This window comes from Colletotrichum phormii, assembly GCF_030913505.1.
Source record: "Colletotrichum phormii strain CBS 102054 chromosome Unknown BDP81scaffold_7, whole genome shotgun sequence".
In the NCBI taxonomy this organism is placed as follows: domain Eukaryota; kingdom Fungi; phylum Ascomycota; class Sordariomycetes; order Glomerellales; family Glomerellaceae; genus Colletotrichum; species Colletotrichum phormii.
This window is the reverse complement of record NW_026851449.1, coordinates 755214-767162: the sequence shown is the minus strand read 5'-3', so window position 1 is coordinate 767162 and position 11949 is coordinate 755214. Positions and strand designations below refer to the sequence as shown.

The window sequence follows — 11949 nt, the reverse complement described above, 5'->3', positions numbered from 1 at the left end:
AAACTAAAAGGGAAAAGGAAAAAAAAAAAAGACCTTGTGCAATGCCCATCCGAACCCAGAGGTATCACGTCTCCCAGTAAGAATGATGCTTGATAAACCCAGAAAACAGAACAGAAAATGAAAACCCAAAAAAACCCCGAGCCTACTCAACCAAACACATCCCATTCCTTCACGTTGTGCTTCACTGGCTGTTGGCAAGCCTCCGTCCACCCATGTAATTGAAAATACCTCTCAACGCCGTCGCCCACCGAAATCCTTGACCGTCCCCCAACGCGCTTGGATGCAACAAAGAGACCATGGCTGCGCGAATGCATAAAACAGAGCAGGAACTTGAAATGAGAAGATGAGCGCAGTAGGATCAGAATAGAGACGACAGGGATATCGCCATGGATTCCAACAGTCCATCCTACTGTGTCAGGTCCATGCCGAACTCGTCTTCCTCCTTGAAGTTCAGCGAAGTTGGACCACTGTCATCATCATCCGGGTCATTCCAAAATTCGCTGCCGGCGTTAAGGTCATTGGCGAGGCCGGTGCCGTTGGTGGCGCCAGGGCTAACAGAGGTGCCGTCAGCATTACCTGAGCCATTCATGGGCTCGCCGCGAAAGTCGGTGTGATGAGGTACTCGAAGACCAGATCCGGTCGTGCGGGAGTACCCTGGAACCTCGTTCTTGGAGATGGCTTCCATCAGCTCGGTTTGCATGCGCTTCTCATCCTCTGTGAGCTCGAACGGGAAATGGCCGCCGAGCTCCGCGATGGCGTTCATCAACTCCTCCTGCTGCTGCAGCTTCAGGTGCAGCATCCACATCAGATCTCTCGTCCAACTGACTGCGCCATTCAGGATGTCTCCCTTGTTGGGACCCTTGTCCTTGTCCTCGAGGGGGAGGCCGGTCGTGATATTGCCTGTTGCGCCAGCTGCGCGGCGTGCGCCGGGACCGGCGAGGCCCGAGGTGGCCTGCGAGGGGTTCGAAATGCCGGACAATGTAGGCGAGAGTGGGGTACCATTCTGGATCATTTTGCGGATCTTCTCATCCTCCAAGCGATGCGCGGGCACTAGTCTGCTGAGATCTTGAATTCTCTCATTGATGTTGTCTCGGCGGCGTCGCTCGACGAGGTTGTGAGACTCCCGACGCCGCTTCCGCTTCATCTCTTGAGAGGAAACCGCACCTCCGGGCTGAGCCCCTAGCTTTGCAGGCATCGATGTGCCGCCCTTCATCATGACCTCGTTGAGCTGAGCGAGGCCGGGCTGAATAGGCGACGAGAAGCCAGAGCCGTATGACGCTGCCATGCTTCCTGTTGGGGTCTGCATCCACTGACCTCCGGATGGTGATTTCTCATGCATGCCTTGGGCCCGGATGGACTGAGAACCGAAGCCAGTTGACTCCTGGGTCGCCATAGGTGCCGAGTGCATCGCCGACTTGGGAGTCATGGGGCTGCGAGTGTTGGAAGATGAGCTCTTCCGTTGCATAGCTTGTGCCATTCTAGCTCTGTTCTTAGCGTGAAGGTAGTTGGTCTCGGCGGCATCACCAGTCAGGTCAGACCCGGCCAAGGGCGAGCCCGAGTAGGAGATGGGAGACTGAAGTGAAGTGCCGAGCGCCTGGCGATGGTGCATCTGGCCAAAGCCCGAGTTGTTGAAGCTATGCACGAAAGGGCTTTGGATGGGGTCACCGTCGGGGGTGTTGGAGTAGCCGTTAATGTGGTTTTGATCTAGGCCGTGGTGGGAGCCGTAGATAGGTTGGTTGAAGCCCATATCCATGTTTGACATTCCGCCACCAAAGTCCTGGCCACGGCCATGTAACGGCTGTTCGGTCGGGCTTCCGAGGCCGTCGAGTAGCTCATCGTCTCCAAAGAGGGCGGAGCCGCTCGAAAACCCATTTGTGTTTCCCGAGTTGGAGTTATAGTTGTTGGAGTAGGATGATCCATAGTTTGCGCCCATGGCCAAGTCGTTGGGATCGATGCTTCCGCCGCCACCTCCACCGTGGCCACCGTTGAACTGGCCGAAGCCGTGTTGTGCCATAGTAGTTACTGTTGACACGGCGTTGATTGGAATTTGCCTCTAGATATACGCTGAATCGGCGATTATGCGAGGTCTCGCTGGCCTGTAGTGCTCACACCGCCTCTTTCGTCAAGAAGTGCAGTGACAGGCTGCTCTGTTATACTGGAAAGATTCGAGGGAAGTTTGACCTGGAGAGTTTATAGCTGTAGCGAGTCGACTTGTCAGCGGTGCGACCGAATACGATGACAAAGTTGCGCAAATCAAAAGATGCTCCGAGGTTCGCTGCGCTCAGGTTTGCTTTCCTGTCGGACTGACACGAACCGGCGGTTGGACATGCGGATATTCTCCACACAGGCGCAGGCAGTTCCGAACGCCACTCAGGCAAAATAGGCAGGGAGAGTGAGTGGCAGAGGAGTGCGGGTACGGGAAGGAAGGCGCGACCAAGGCAGGACTGACTCACCGAGCAAAAGGGAAAAATGCCGGGAATATGTAATGTTGGTCGACAGCACACAAAACCGTTGTTACACGGCCATTCACTGCAGTGCTGTGGAAGGTGCGGGGATGGCGTCCTAAGTAAGGAAAGCCGGCGTCGAAGATGGTAGCGAGGCGAGAGGCGGTTAAGAGGGGGCGCGTGTGTGCGTGCGCGAAAGACTGAGAGTGCGAGAGTAAGCGAGGCAAGGTTTGCGATCTGGGTCGCCTGTCGCACAAGTGCATAAAGATGTGTAGAAAGTCGCTGCCTGTTGAGCTGCGGAAGAAGTGGAAAGCGACAGAGGACCAAGTGGCTACTAGGTCTTGGAGGGAGGGAGGTGATGAAGAAGAAGAAGAGGAAGAAAGTTGAGTCTTGTCAAGTTGCGATGGAAATGCGGTGTCGGGGAGCCGGGGGTTTGTAGTGTGGTGCGCAGCGGTGCGATGCGGGTGCGGGTGAGCGAAAGTAGGTATGAGTAAGAAGTTGGTGTAGGAGCCTCGGGGCTGGGCGCTACGGCTGCGCTGGACTGGGCTGGGGAACAAATTAGTTTAGGACTGTGTTGAAGGAGAAGGACGTGTGTAGTGTCAAGTATTCGTTGAAGTGCACGATTAATACATGGGGTGCTAAGAAAAGCCCATGCGGGAGACCGATGCCAGACGCCGAGGGCGAGGGCGGGGGAAAGAGGCGAGGGGTACCCAAGTACCTTGTACTTAAGGTACCTTAAGGTGAGCAAGGTAAGGTAGGTTTGGGGGGAAAGGAAGAATCGGGGACGGGGGACGGGGACGGGGACTGGGACTGGGGCTGGGGCTAGGTTGGTGACGGAGGGTGCAGCGTCTTTTGCGTCTGTTCAAGAAACAAAATGGGGACGCGTCCGCTGCAAGGGAGGTTAGAACACTCCGCTGGAATGGAATACGGATACTTTTTGCGGCGTGAAGCACGCCTCAAGGCTTGGGTGATCCAGGCCCAGAGACAAGGGGTCATGAAGGGGTTCACAGCAGGGTTTGCCAGGATGGGACAAGACAACTTGTGGTTCAGGACCTCGAGGTGTGCTTGTGCTATCGAGCATGACAAGTCTGCAGTCCGGTCCGTGGGCCGAGGGGCAAAAAAAAGGGAATAAGACCAACGCGAAGGAGAACGGACGATGTGAAGTGATGGGACACGGATGCTGACTTACAGAAGAATATGGGTGGTGGGTAATATTGACCCAGTCTCCCAACTTTACACGGTAACGGTAGATGCTGTTCCTCTCGAGAGATGACGGAAACAACGCTTTGGCTCGGCTTTCCGCCTGACGCTTGACGTTGCACAAGGAGGAAATAGAGGTGAGAGTGAGGACGAAGGTGGTGGTGGAAAGCAGCTCTTGTCGACAGGAAGAGAAGGGAGGGGTCCAATGCCAGGAAAAGGTGGTGTGCTGATTCCTTGGTATTGCTACCGTACTTGGCGCTGATGCTTGCTTCCTGGTCTGCTTGCTTGCTGTGAAGTGCCCGCTAGTACGCAGTATAAGCGGGATGGCGGACTGAAGTACTTGGTGGTGACACTCAAGAGTGCGTGAGAATGTGCGACGGATGAAATGGGTTGCCGCCGGTTCGGACGGGTCGGAGACAGGCGGGAGTCTTTGCTGCGATGGTTGTCGGACCCTTGGTACAGTGACAGTTGACTGCTTATACTTGAAAAGGGCCGAGGAATGCAAGATGCTTGGGGCGGATGTAGCGTTGAGTATGCGCAGATACCAAGGTGCAATGAGCAAAACAGTCGAAGGTGACTATTTGTCTTTGGACTAGTTAGAAATGGGATCCGTGACACGAGAGTAAGAGGAACAAGGGAGAGGAGAGCAAGTGAATGGATGCGATGCAAGGAGAGGGAATGGAAGAGGGCGGGTATGCCATGTATAATAAATGTGTGGCGGAAGAAGCGGCTGTGAGGCTGAGTCGTGGAATACAACTCGACGAGGGGGGGGGGGGGGGGGGGGAGGCTAGGTAACTCATGAGGAAGCGAAAAGGATTGGAGGGGTGCGCCAAGTAGTGTACCAACCTTGCTGAGGAGGAGAAGGAAGTGACGACAGTATGTCTTTCTCTCTAGATCTTCAACACAGCAAGGACGGGCGGTCAGTTGAATAATGTCTGATGTGAAAGTGAAGTGGCGTTTACTCACATAGTTCCCGGGAAAGCGGTGCGGTTGACGTGCAGCAGTTTCTGGGGTCCTGTATTGTTGGTTGGGGGCGGTTTTGGAGCGTTTGTTCCAGGTAGGACGAAAGAATTCCTCCGTGGGGAATGCGGCCTGTGTGCGGGTACACCGTACAGGTCCACGGGTGCGACTGGAGAGTTGGAGAAGCTTGACGGGGAGCGAGAGAAACGGCTCAGTGGAAGGCCAAGATCGTGGTCGGAAGCCGGCTCGGAGTGGTAGTGTGCGATGATCCCTGTCGATCGCTAGATGTGCATCTTTTCCCACGGTGCTAGGGTGTAGATGAGGTTGGTATTCGTAGTAAGGTATATCAGGGTAGTGTTGTAGACGCAGATGAAGTGATTTCTTGCGTGTAAAAGCAGGGAACAAGACAATGTCTCGAGCAAGATGAAATAGGCAGGTAGAATGCGTTCGTTGCCTTCTTTCCAGCTTGGTTTGTCGAGGTAGGTACAGTCCAGAGTACTTGCCTCGAAATAGGATCTAGGCAAGTGGGCTGGTTGGTTGGTTGCTGTCGCTCCAAGTATCGCCGTTGTTTCCTAAGAACGAGGGCAATGCAGGCAAAATTAGGTTTTCCGCCTGCCGATGTCCGGAGCAAAGCTCCCGGTCGGTTCAAAAGAGGGTCGGCGAGACGGACTCAACGTGCTCATTTGAAGACCGGAGTGAGAGCTCCCCGAAATGTCGACGCCGATGCGCAGGGGTTTCGGACCCGGCGGCTTGGGATTTCTTGGATAACTCGCGCAAACGTATACGCGATCACTAAGCAGTGACCAACTTTATACCTGAATGTTCCAACTTTCCAGAGAACCCGGGCGGTGATGTCCGGCTGTGTGCAAGGTAAAGGTAGTAGGTATCGTCTACTTGTTGGTATCTTGGTCTTATTCCAGCGTCTAGGTCGGTGGTGATGATATGCGATTGCAAGCCTGTATTCGTACAAATAAGCGCGTTCCTCTTGTGTCTTGTATCGATGGTCTGTGCGTCGGTGAGTCGAGGTAAAGGTAAGGAACTTTGGGGCCTCTGATGCATTGGATCCGGATCTCAGCTGGTTGTTTCTGTCCTCCCTTGTCAACTCTTGTTTCCCTCTTGGGTCCTGTCTGTTCTGTTTCGTTTGCCAACTCCAGAACGGGGCATCTCCACCTACCTCCTCTTGATTTGTGTTTCCCACGTAACTCGAGAGTCGAGAATCGGTCTGTTGTGTTGTTTGAGGTTTGTTTGCTCAATCGTTTTCTCTTCTCTCCTCTTCCTTTCTCTCCGGCACAGAAGGGAAACGCGCTAGCATTTATATCAAGGCCGTCTTCTATTAACAGACACTATATCATCTGGATGAGGCTTGTCACTTCACTTGCATCTCCTGACTCGTCCCATATTCCGGGGGTGGCACCCCCATTGTATCCTCACCGGGACGTTTTGGCAGCCTCTTGGTCCGAGTCGGGATGAAATGGAGGGCAGCCGGACCCCGTGATGCCTCCAAGTCAGACAGCTAAGACAACTTACCCACCTACTGGACCCGCGCCGGCCGCGACGACTCAAGACGCTCATGGGGACCTGCTTAAGGATCGGCAAGAAAAAGGTGGTCATGCACTTGAAATGTCTGGCTTTCCCTCAAAAGAAGACATCACGAACTCATGTAAACTGGGCTCTCCATGGCTCCTAGACTGACCGGCCAGGAACCCGAGGCCAGAAAGGCCCCAGAAAGCCCTTGGCTCAGAGATGGGATTCTGTCTCATTCGCATCGCCTTGTTTAGAAACCAGTTTTCTCAACCCCCCGCAGAACACCTTACCCATGGCGGCCACGGTCCATGGCCGGCTCGACTGCTAGTTGGACGACATGGCCCTAGAGGCCTACGCAACCGCCGCCAGCAAACACATTCCTACTAGGTGAAGCCCTGTCGATGCCCAAGATGTCGGCTTGTTGGCATCAGGCATGGAAGGGAGAGAGCCCTTATCCGCGAATCTGAGATATCCAGCTAGGTTCATGCAAGACCTATGTGTGCCATAGGCTTGTCGACTCGCAAGATCTGGAACGGGTGCAAACATCTTCACCGCCTCGAACCTTTGCCTTATCGCCTTCTACCTTGACTATGACTCGCTTAACAGAAAGACAAAGAGCCTGACCGCCGTCTTGTCGCATACATTGATATCCTGGGTATATCCCGTTTGGGGTAGCACACACACACACACACTGTCTGGCAAGCACCTCAGACAATCAAGAGGCCGCCGCTGTCAAGCACTCTCGAGCCTTGTCCCCTGTGGCGTATACATACTGTGTGTAACGTGGGCTCTTGATCCAAGATACTTGCGAATTTATTCAACACCTGGAGAGCATCGTGATTTGATGGGCGGTGCCAGCGGCAGTGACAAATATCTCAAACATTGTCTCCGAACATTTTACTTCTCTTCAGACAATCATCACCATTATTACGGCATAACAAGACGGATATCTGCTGGGAAACCCACCCCTGGCCAAGATGTGATCGTCGGCTCCGCAACGAGTGCCGGCGGCAATCCTACCCCAACTGGCCTTTACCTGCTCGATGCGGTCTCGACTTTCCCCCTCCTGCACGGCTACCAGCAGCAAGTCTCAGAGTTGCAGCCGCACTGTATCAACGACGTAGGTAGATGATGGTGAACCTGTCAGAATCGCAGTCCTCGCAGACAGACGTAGAGGTTGCAAAGTGCCTCTGGGAGGTCGGGTCGGGTGTGGAGTGGGAGAAGGCTTCCAATCATGTGCTGCCGATTAAGGATAAGAATGACCTTGTGGACCCACCCAGAGACACTGAGGAAATGGAACTGGACTCGACCTGGACGGTGCTGGACGTGCTCAAAAGTGCTGGACCAGAATCCGATAACGCTGGTGGCTGTGCTGGTTGGCTGAACCTCTGAAGCCCGGATTTCGGGGGATCATGGGTACGTACTTGCAGCCGCCGGATGGTCTGTGTGTCCGGGGAAGAATGCAGCCGTTGATTGGCCGGATTCAACCGCACCTGGTGCACCTGCGCTGCTTCGCTCTGAGACATTCTCAAGCTCACCCTGCCTTGTCTCCATCCTCTGCCTCTCTCTCAACCTCCGTTCCGTTCCATCACCTCCCCACCCCCTTCATCAAGCTATCAACCTCGTGTACCAGCCGCCTTAGCCCCCCCTCCATCTGAAGGCCGTTCGCCGTTCGCCGTTTGCCTTTTGCCTTCGCCTTGGTCTTCGCGTCTGCCTCTGAGACTTACGTTATAGCTACGCGGTGCGGTACGCGCGGACACTAGGCCACCACCAAGATATCAAGACCAGCCTACGTCGCATCACAAACCGAACAGGTGGTCTCCGAATAGCCCACCCTCCTGTGCACATTTAATCGTATGCGCCTTCCGACCCTCCCCTCCATCATGGACCATGACCCTGTATATCAACCAAGCTGACCATCTTGGCTGTGGAGAAGCAGCTCGACACCCGTCTTCCTGACGCTCATCTGCCGCGCTATACCAGCCATCTACTCCCGTGCTCTCTCAACACCCTCGACGGAGGCCACCCCGGAGTCGCCCTCCACCCAATCACAGTCCCTCCGCAAGCCGACTCCGAGCGAACTGCCCCCGATACTGTCAAGGGCTACTTGTCACTTGACCACATACTACTCGACACACAAAGAGGACGCTCCCACTCTTGCGTGCATCTTTGCTAATTACTTGGTTTCCGCGGGAGCATCGACACCTGCGTGTAGCACGTCATAGTTGCATCTCTCGGCTCTCATATCCCACCGATACGATGGCGTCCGCTTCTTTCAGAGACTCGATGAACTCCCTGGGCTGGTCGCGACGGGACGAGGATGTGCCCGTCAATACGGCGCAACAGTCCGGCCTCATGTCTTCGATCAAGTCCCTCAACCCCTTTGGCAATAACAGCTATATACAGCTCCCGACAACCGAGGGCGCCGGCGCGCCTCTGCCTGCTGCCAACAGGAGGGAAGAGGAGGAGGCCTTCGCAACGCGTGAGTCATTTCGTCTTTGTGCTTTTGCCCTCCCATCACCTCTAGCAGCTTCATGCTAGAGCTCTCAACGCCCCTGCAGCTGGCATAGCCTCTAGTTGTGGTTTACCATGTCTCGGATTGCCATGTGAGCAGGCGGGCTTACGAAGTGGTGTTGTCGTGTCCGCTTCATCTTCTCCGGAACAGCCATGCTAACGTAGTATATTCCACTTTAGTGAGTCGATGGGACCGTTTACTCATTTTTGGTGCTTGTAACCTGGGCGCCCTCGCCTGCTTCGTCATCTGCTTCGCCTTGTTCCCGGTCGTAGCTGTGCGGCCGCGCAAGTTTGTGATTCTGTAAGTTTCCACGTTTCCATTCCTCTACCCTCTGCCCTCTGCGCCTTGTCACTAGCGGGTCTGCTCTCTTCCGTGGAGGATCACCCCACGGGTGCTTATCAACCCGGCTAGTTGCCGGCGCGGCAGATCGACAAAGATATCTTTGGATCGGTACCTATTGTGCCGTACCCGAATGTAGCCTTGCCCCTCTGCATCTACCCGCCTTTCATGCCAGATGATCTTGCATAGCGAGCTAGTTATGAACACCTTATCCGGTGACCGAACGGCGTGATGAGGACTCTCGAGGAGTTTAGCGTTGATACGACGGTCGCCATCTTCAATTTGCGTACCTTTCGCTAACGCTATCGTTACTCAGATGGACACTTGGCTCCCTCCTGTTCCTGGCGTCCTTCGCGGCCGTCATGGGCCCGACGGCGTACGTGAAACACCTTGTCTCCGGCCAGCGTTTGCCCTTCACTGCTGCCTACTTTGGATCGCTCGGGCTTTCCATGTACTTCTCTCTCGGTGTAAGTTCCATGACGTTCCTATTGCTAGGCGGAAGCACGCCGGCTGACTCCGACACAGCTTCACAGCACCATTTTGACCTTGATCTCGGCCATCATTCAACTAGCTTGCCTGGTTTGGTACCTGGTCAGCTACTTCCCCATGGGTTCGAGCGGACTGCGCGTGGCCACCACGTTCGGTGCCAGAAGGGCTGCTGCCTGGATGACGGGTTGAGCTTGAAGCTCTCGTGTTGTATACATGTACCTTGTAAGATGAAGACGGAAATGATTATGGATGATTGTTTCACGGCAGCTAGTCGGCATTGTTCTTCATGATTGTACACATAGTGGGACATACAGTGGGCAAAAGGATGTCGGAAACTGGCAGGTTTCGAAATGTAGTTCACGTAAATGTACCAGGCAGCGGGGTCATTCGGCTGCAGACCTGGCCGCTCAAAATCGCCACTAATAAGAGAGGCATGACTTTGAATTTGATCGGTTCCTCGACCGGGTGTGATGTTCAACGTTTCGGTCACGATGATTTCGTTTATTCGTCTTCGGTATGAGTCTCGTTTGCAGCCTTGCCTCTGCTTGCCTGGCCATCCCGCTGTATCAACAACGAACCAACCGATCCAGGACCAAGTTTGAAAACACTCATAAAGAAAATCCAGGCATCGTTTCTCACGGGTATGGTTCAACTCTCGGCAAGCTGTTAGTTCACGGATCAGGTTTCCTCTTCGACATGTCCCTTTTGTCTTTCACCCAAAGGTCTTCTTTTCTACCAGGTATTCCAAGTTGTGAAATCCTCTCGATCAGTCGCCGTCAAAAAGTAGCACGGTTTCTTCTCCTGGCTTCAACAGCTCTTAAACTTTGCTATTGCTTTTTCTGCCGGGAGCTACCATGAACGAAGGCCATCGAGTGACTACTCCCCCATGCATAGGAAGGTCTATATTTTATTCTGGCTCAAGTAGAGCATCTCATCTCTACATGGAGATCTCCAAATGAAGGAGCTCATTTGCTAGCTATGTATACTCACCTAGCAAGGTAGCTGTGTTGGAAAGTCCTGGGGTTTAGGAGTGTACTTCACGCGTATACTGGAAAGGCCAGGAACTGCCCCCAGGTAGTGGGAAGAAACCTCGCAAAAATGTCGAAACGCTACAAGACACAGCATAGACTTTTCGTTGAATGTATCCCATACTACTGGTCAATGTCTTCAGAAGTTCAGGCGTCGTGTGCTTGGATGCCGGCTTTCTTTTCTCAGGATTTTCATTTGGTTTTGCTTCTTCAACAAGGGTCTCTAGACAGCCAGGTCCCACAATGATCGACGGTTTAGCCTCTGCCGAGAACCCTCAAAAGAGGAAATGTCAATTTTTTTTTTTCTCTCTCTCTCTTTGGTATTCCTTTCACCTCTCGAGTGACACTCTCGGGGTTGTGGGGTAACCCGCCTTAGAACCCCCCAAATTCCGCATTCGGTTTCATTGCAAGGCTGAGAGAAAGGGTAATCAGGGGCCGAAAGGGAGAAACCTCACGGGGGATGGAAAAGTTGCCGAAGAAGTGCCCACTTCGGATGGTGGATCCCGGCACGGCCAGGAAGGCTCGGAAGACGAGTCAGTCCACTTCATTCGAGAGAAAACGATAAATGCCCCAAGTGCACCGGTGGAGAAGCACTGATTGTGAGATGGGATCCTGGGAAGCTTCGCCAAAGAGGGAAGGGGGGATAACAGGTTGTTGACCGAAATTTCCGTGTTCAGGCGTGTGCGCGCAAACCCTCTTAGATGAGCTTTTTCGATGTTATTTGGTTACGATGGTTCCCAGCCCCTGTCTCTATCATCCTCGAATAAAAAAAGAGACATACCTTCATTAACGCGAGACCCCCTCGGGATTCCCTGTAGAAAAGTTCTTACGAACGGGCTCCTTCGGCAAGACGCCGGGTAAAATCATCCGGGTTTCTGCATTGAAATGAGCCTTTTACGCCATGGGAGCGGTGGGTGAAGGTCGAGACAGTGTGAGCAAACTTCAAAGGGGTCTGGCAAGTGTGGCTGGCCCCCGTATCGTTTTTTGACTGTCTGCGCAGGGCTTGCTAAGCCTTTTCGGCTCTGGGCAGGCGAAGACATGATGCATTGGATTACAAAGTTGTGTTGTATCGAGGTGAACCACGAACGCGCATCTTTGTATCAAAGGAGTGGGATGGCCGGCCGGGTTATTGTTCGTAAAAAAAAACAAAAAAACCACCAGATACCATGAGGAAGAAGACATAGAAAAGAATTGGGACCAGGGTCGGGAATTGCCCACCGCGTAGGCGAACCGGACATGGGAAATCGTTGTCTTTGATATTGCCCATGTCGTCCTCAGGGTGTCGAGGATGACTAAGGCAGCTAAGGCAACAAATGTGAGAGAGGCAGTCATTGAGACTGAACTGGCTGAGGGGTTCGATAGTGTACACCGTGGCATATGCCTTGCGCACTCTTTGAGTGCACCAAACGGCCCGGAAGTCGTTCCGAAAACAAAGCTTTCGAAGAAGGAC

The 11949-nt window shown here is 53.7% G+C and overlaps 4 protein-coding genes across 4 annotated transcripts; 2 read left to right on the top strand and 2 right to left on the bottom strand.

The window, feature by feature from the left end:
* Positions 1-190: 190 nt before the first annotated feature.
* Positions 191-2232, bottom strand: BDP81DRAFT_203471 (helix-loop-helix DNA-binding domain-containing protein). The gene has a single exon (XM_060582574.1). It carries the CDS (start codon positions 2012-2014, stop codon positions 407-409), a length of 1608 nt encoding a protein of 535 aa, XP_060446798.1. The 5' UTR covers positions 2015-2232; the 3' UTR covers positions 191-406.
* Positions 2233-6340: 4108 nt separating this feature from the next.
* On the top strand, positions 6341-6621 carry BDP81DRAFT_424414 (uncharacterized protein). Its single transcript, XM_060590134.1, has one exon. It carries the CDS (start codon positions 6348-6350, stop codon positions 6513-6515), a length of 168 nt encoding a protein of 55 aa, XP_060446797.1. The 5' UTR covers positions 6341-6347; the 3' UTR covers positions 6516-6621.
* Positions 6622-7999: 1378 nt separating this feature from the next.
* Positions 8000-9915, top strand: BDP81DRAFT_424411 (Got1/Sft2-like family-domain-containing protein). The gene is made up of 4 exons (XM_060590133.1): positions 8000-8610; positions 8823-8943; positions 9299-9449; positions 9508-9915. Exons 1-4 carry the CDS (start codon positions 8388-8390, stop codon positions 9658-9660), a joined length of 648 nt encoding a protein of 215 aa, XP_060446796.1. The 5' UTR covers positions 8000-8387; the 3' UTR covers positions 9661-9915.
* A 1238-nt stretch (positions 9916-11153) lies between these two features.
* On the bottom strand, positions 11154-11949 carry BDP81DRAFT_203391 (uncharacterized protein). Its single transcript, XM_060582572.1, has one exon. It carries the CDS (start codon positions 11874-11876, stop codon positions 11442-11444), a length of 435 nt encoding a protein of 144 aa, XP_060446795.1. The 5' UTR covers positions 11877-11949; the 3' UTR covers positions 11154-11441.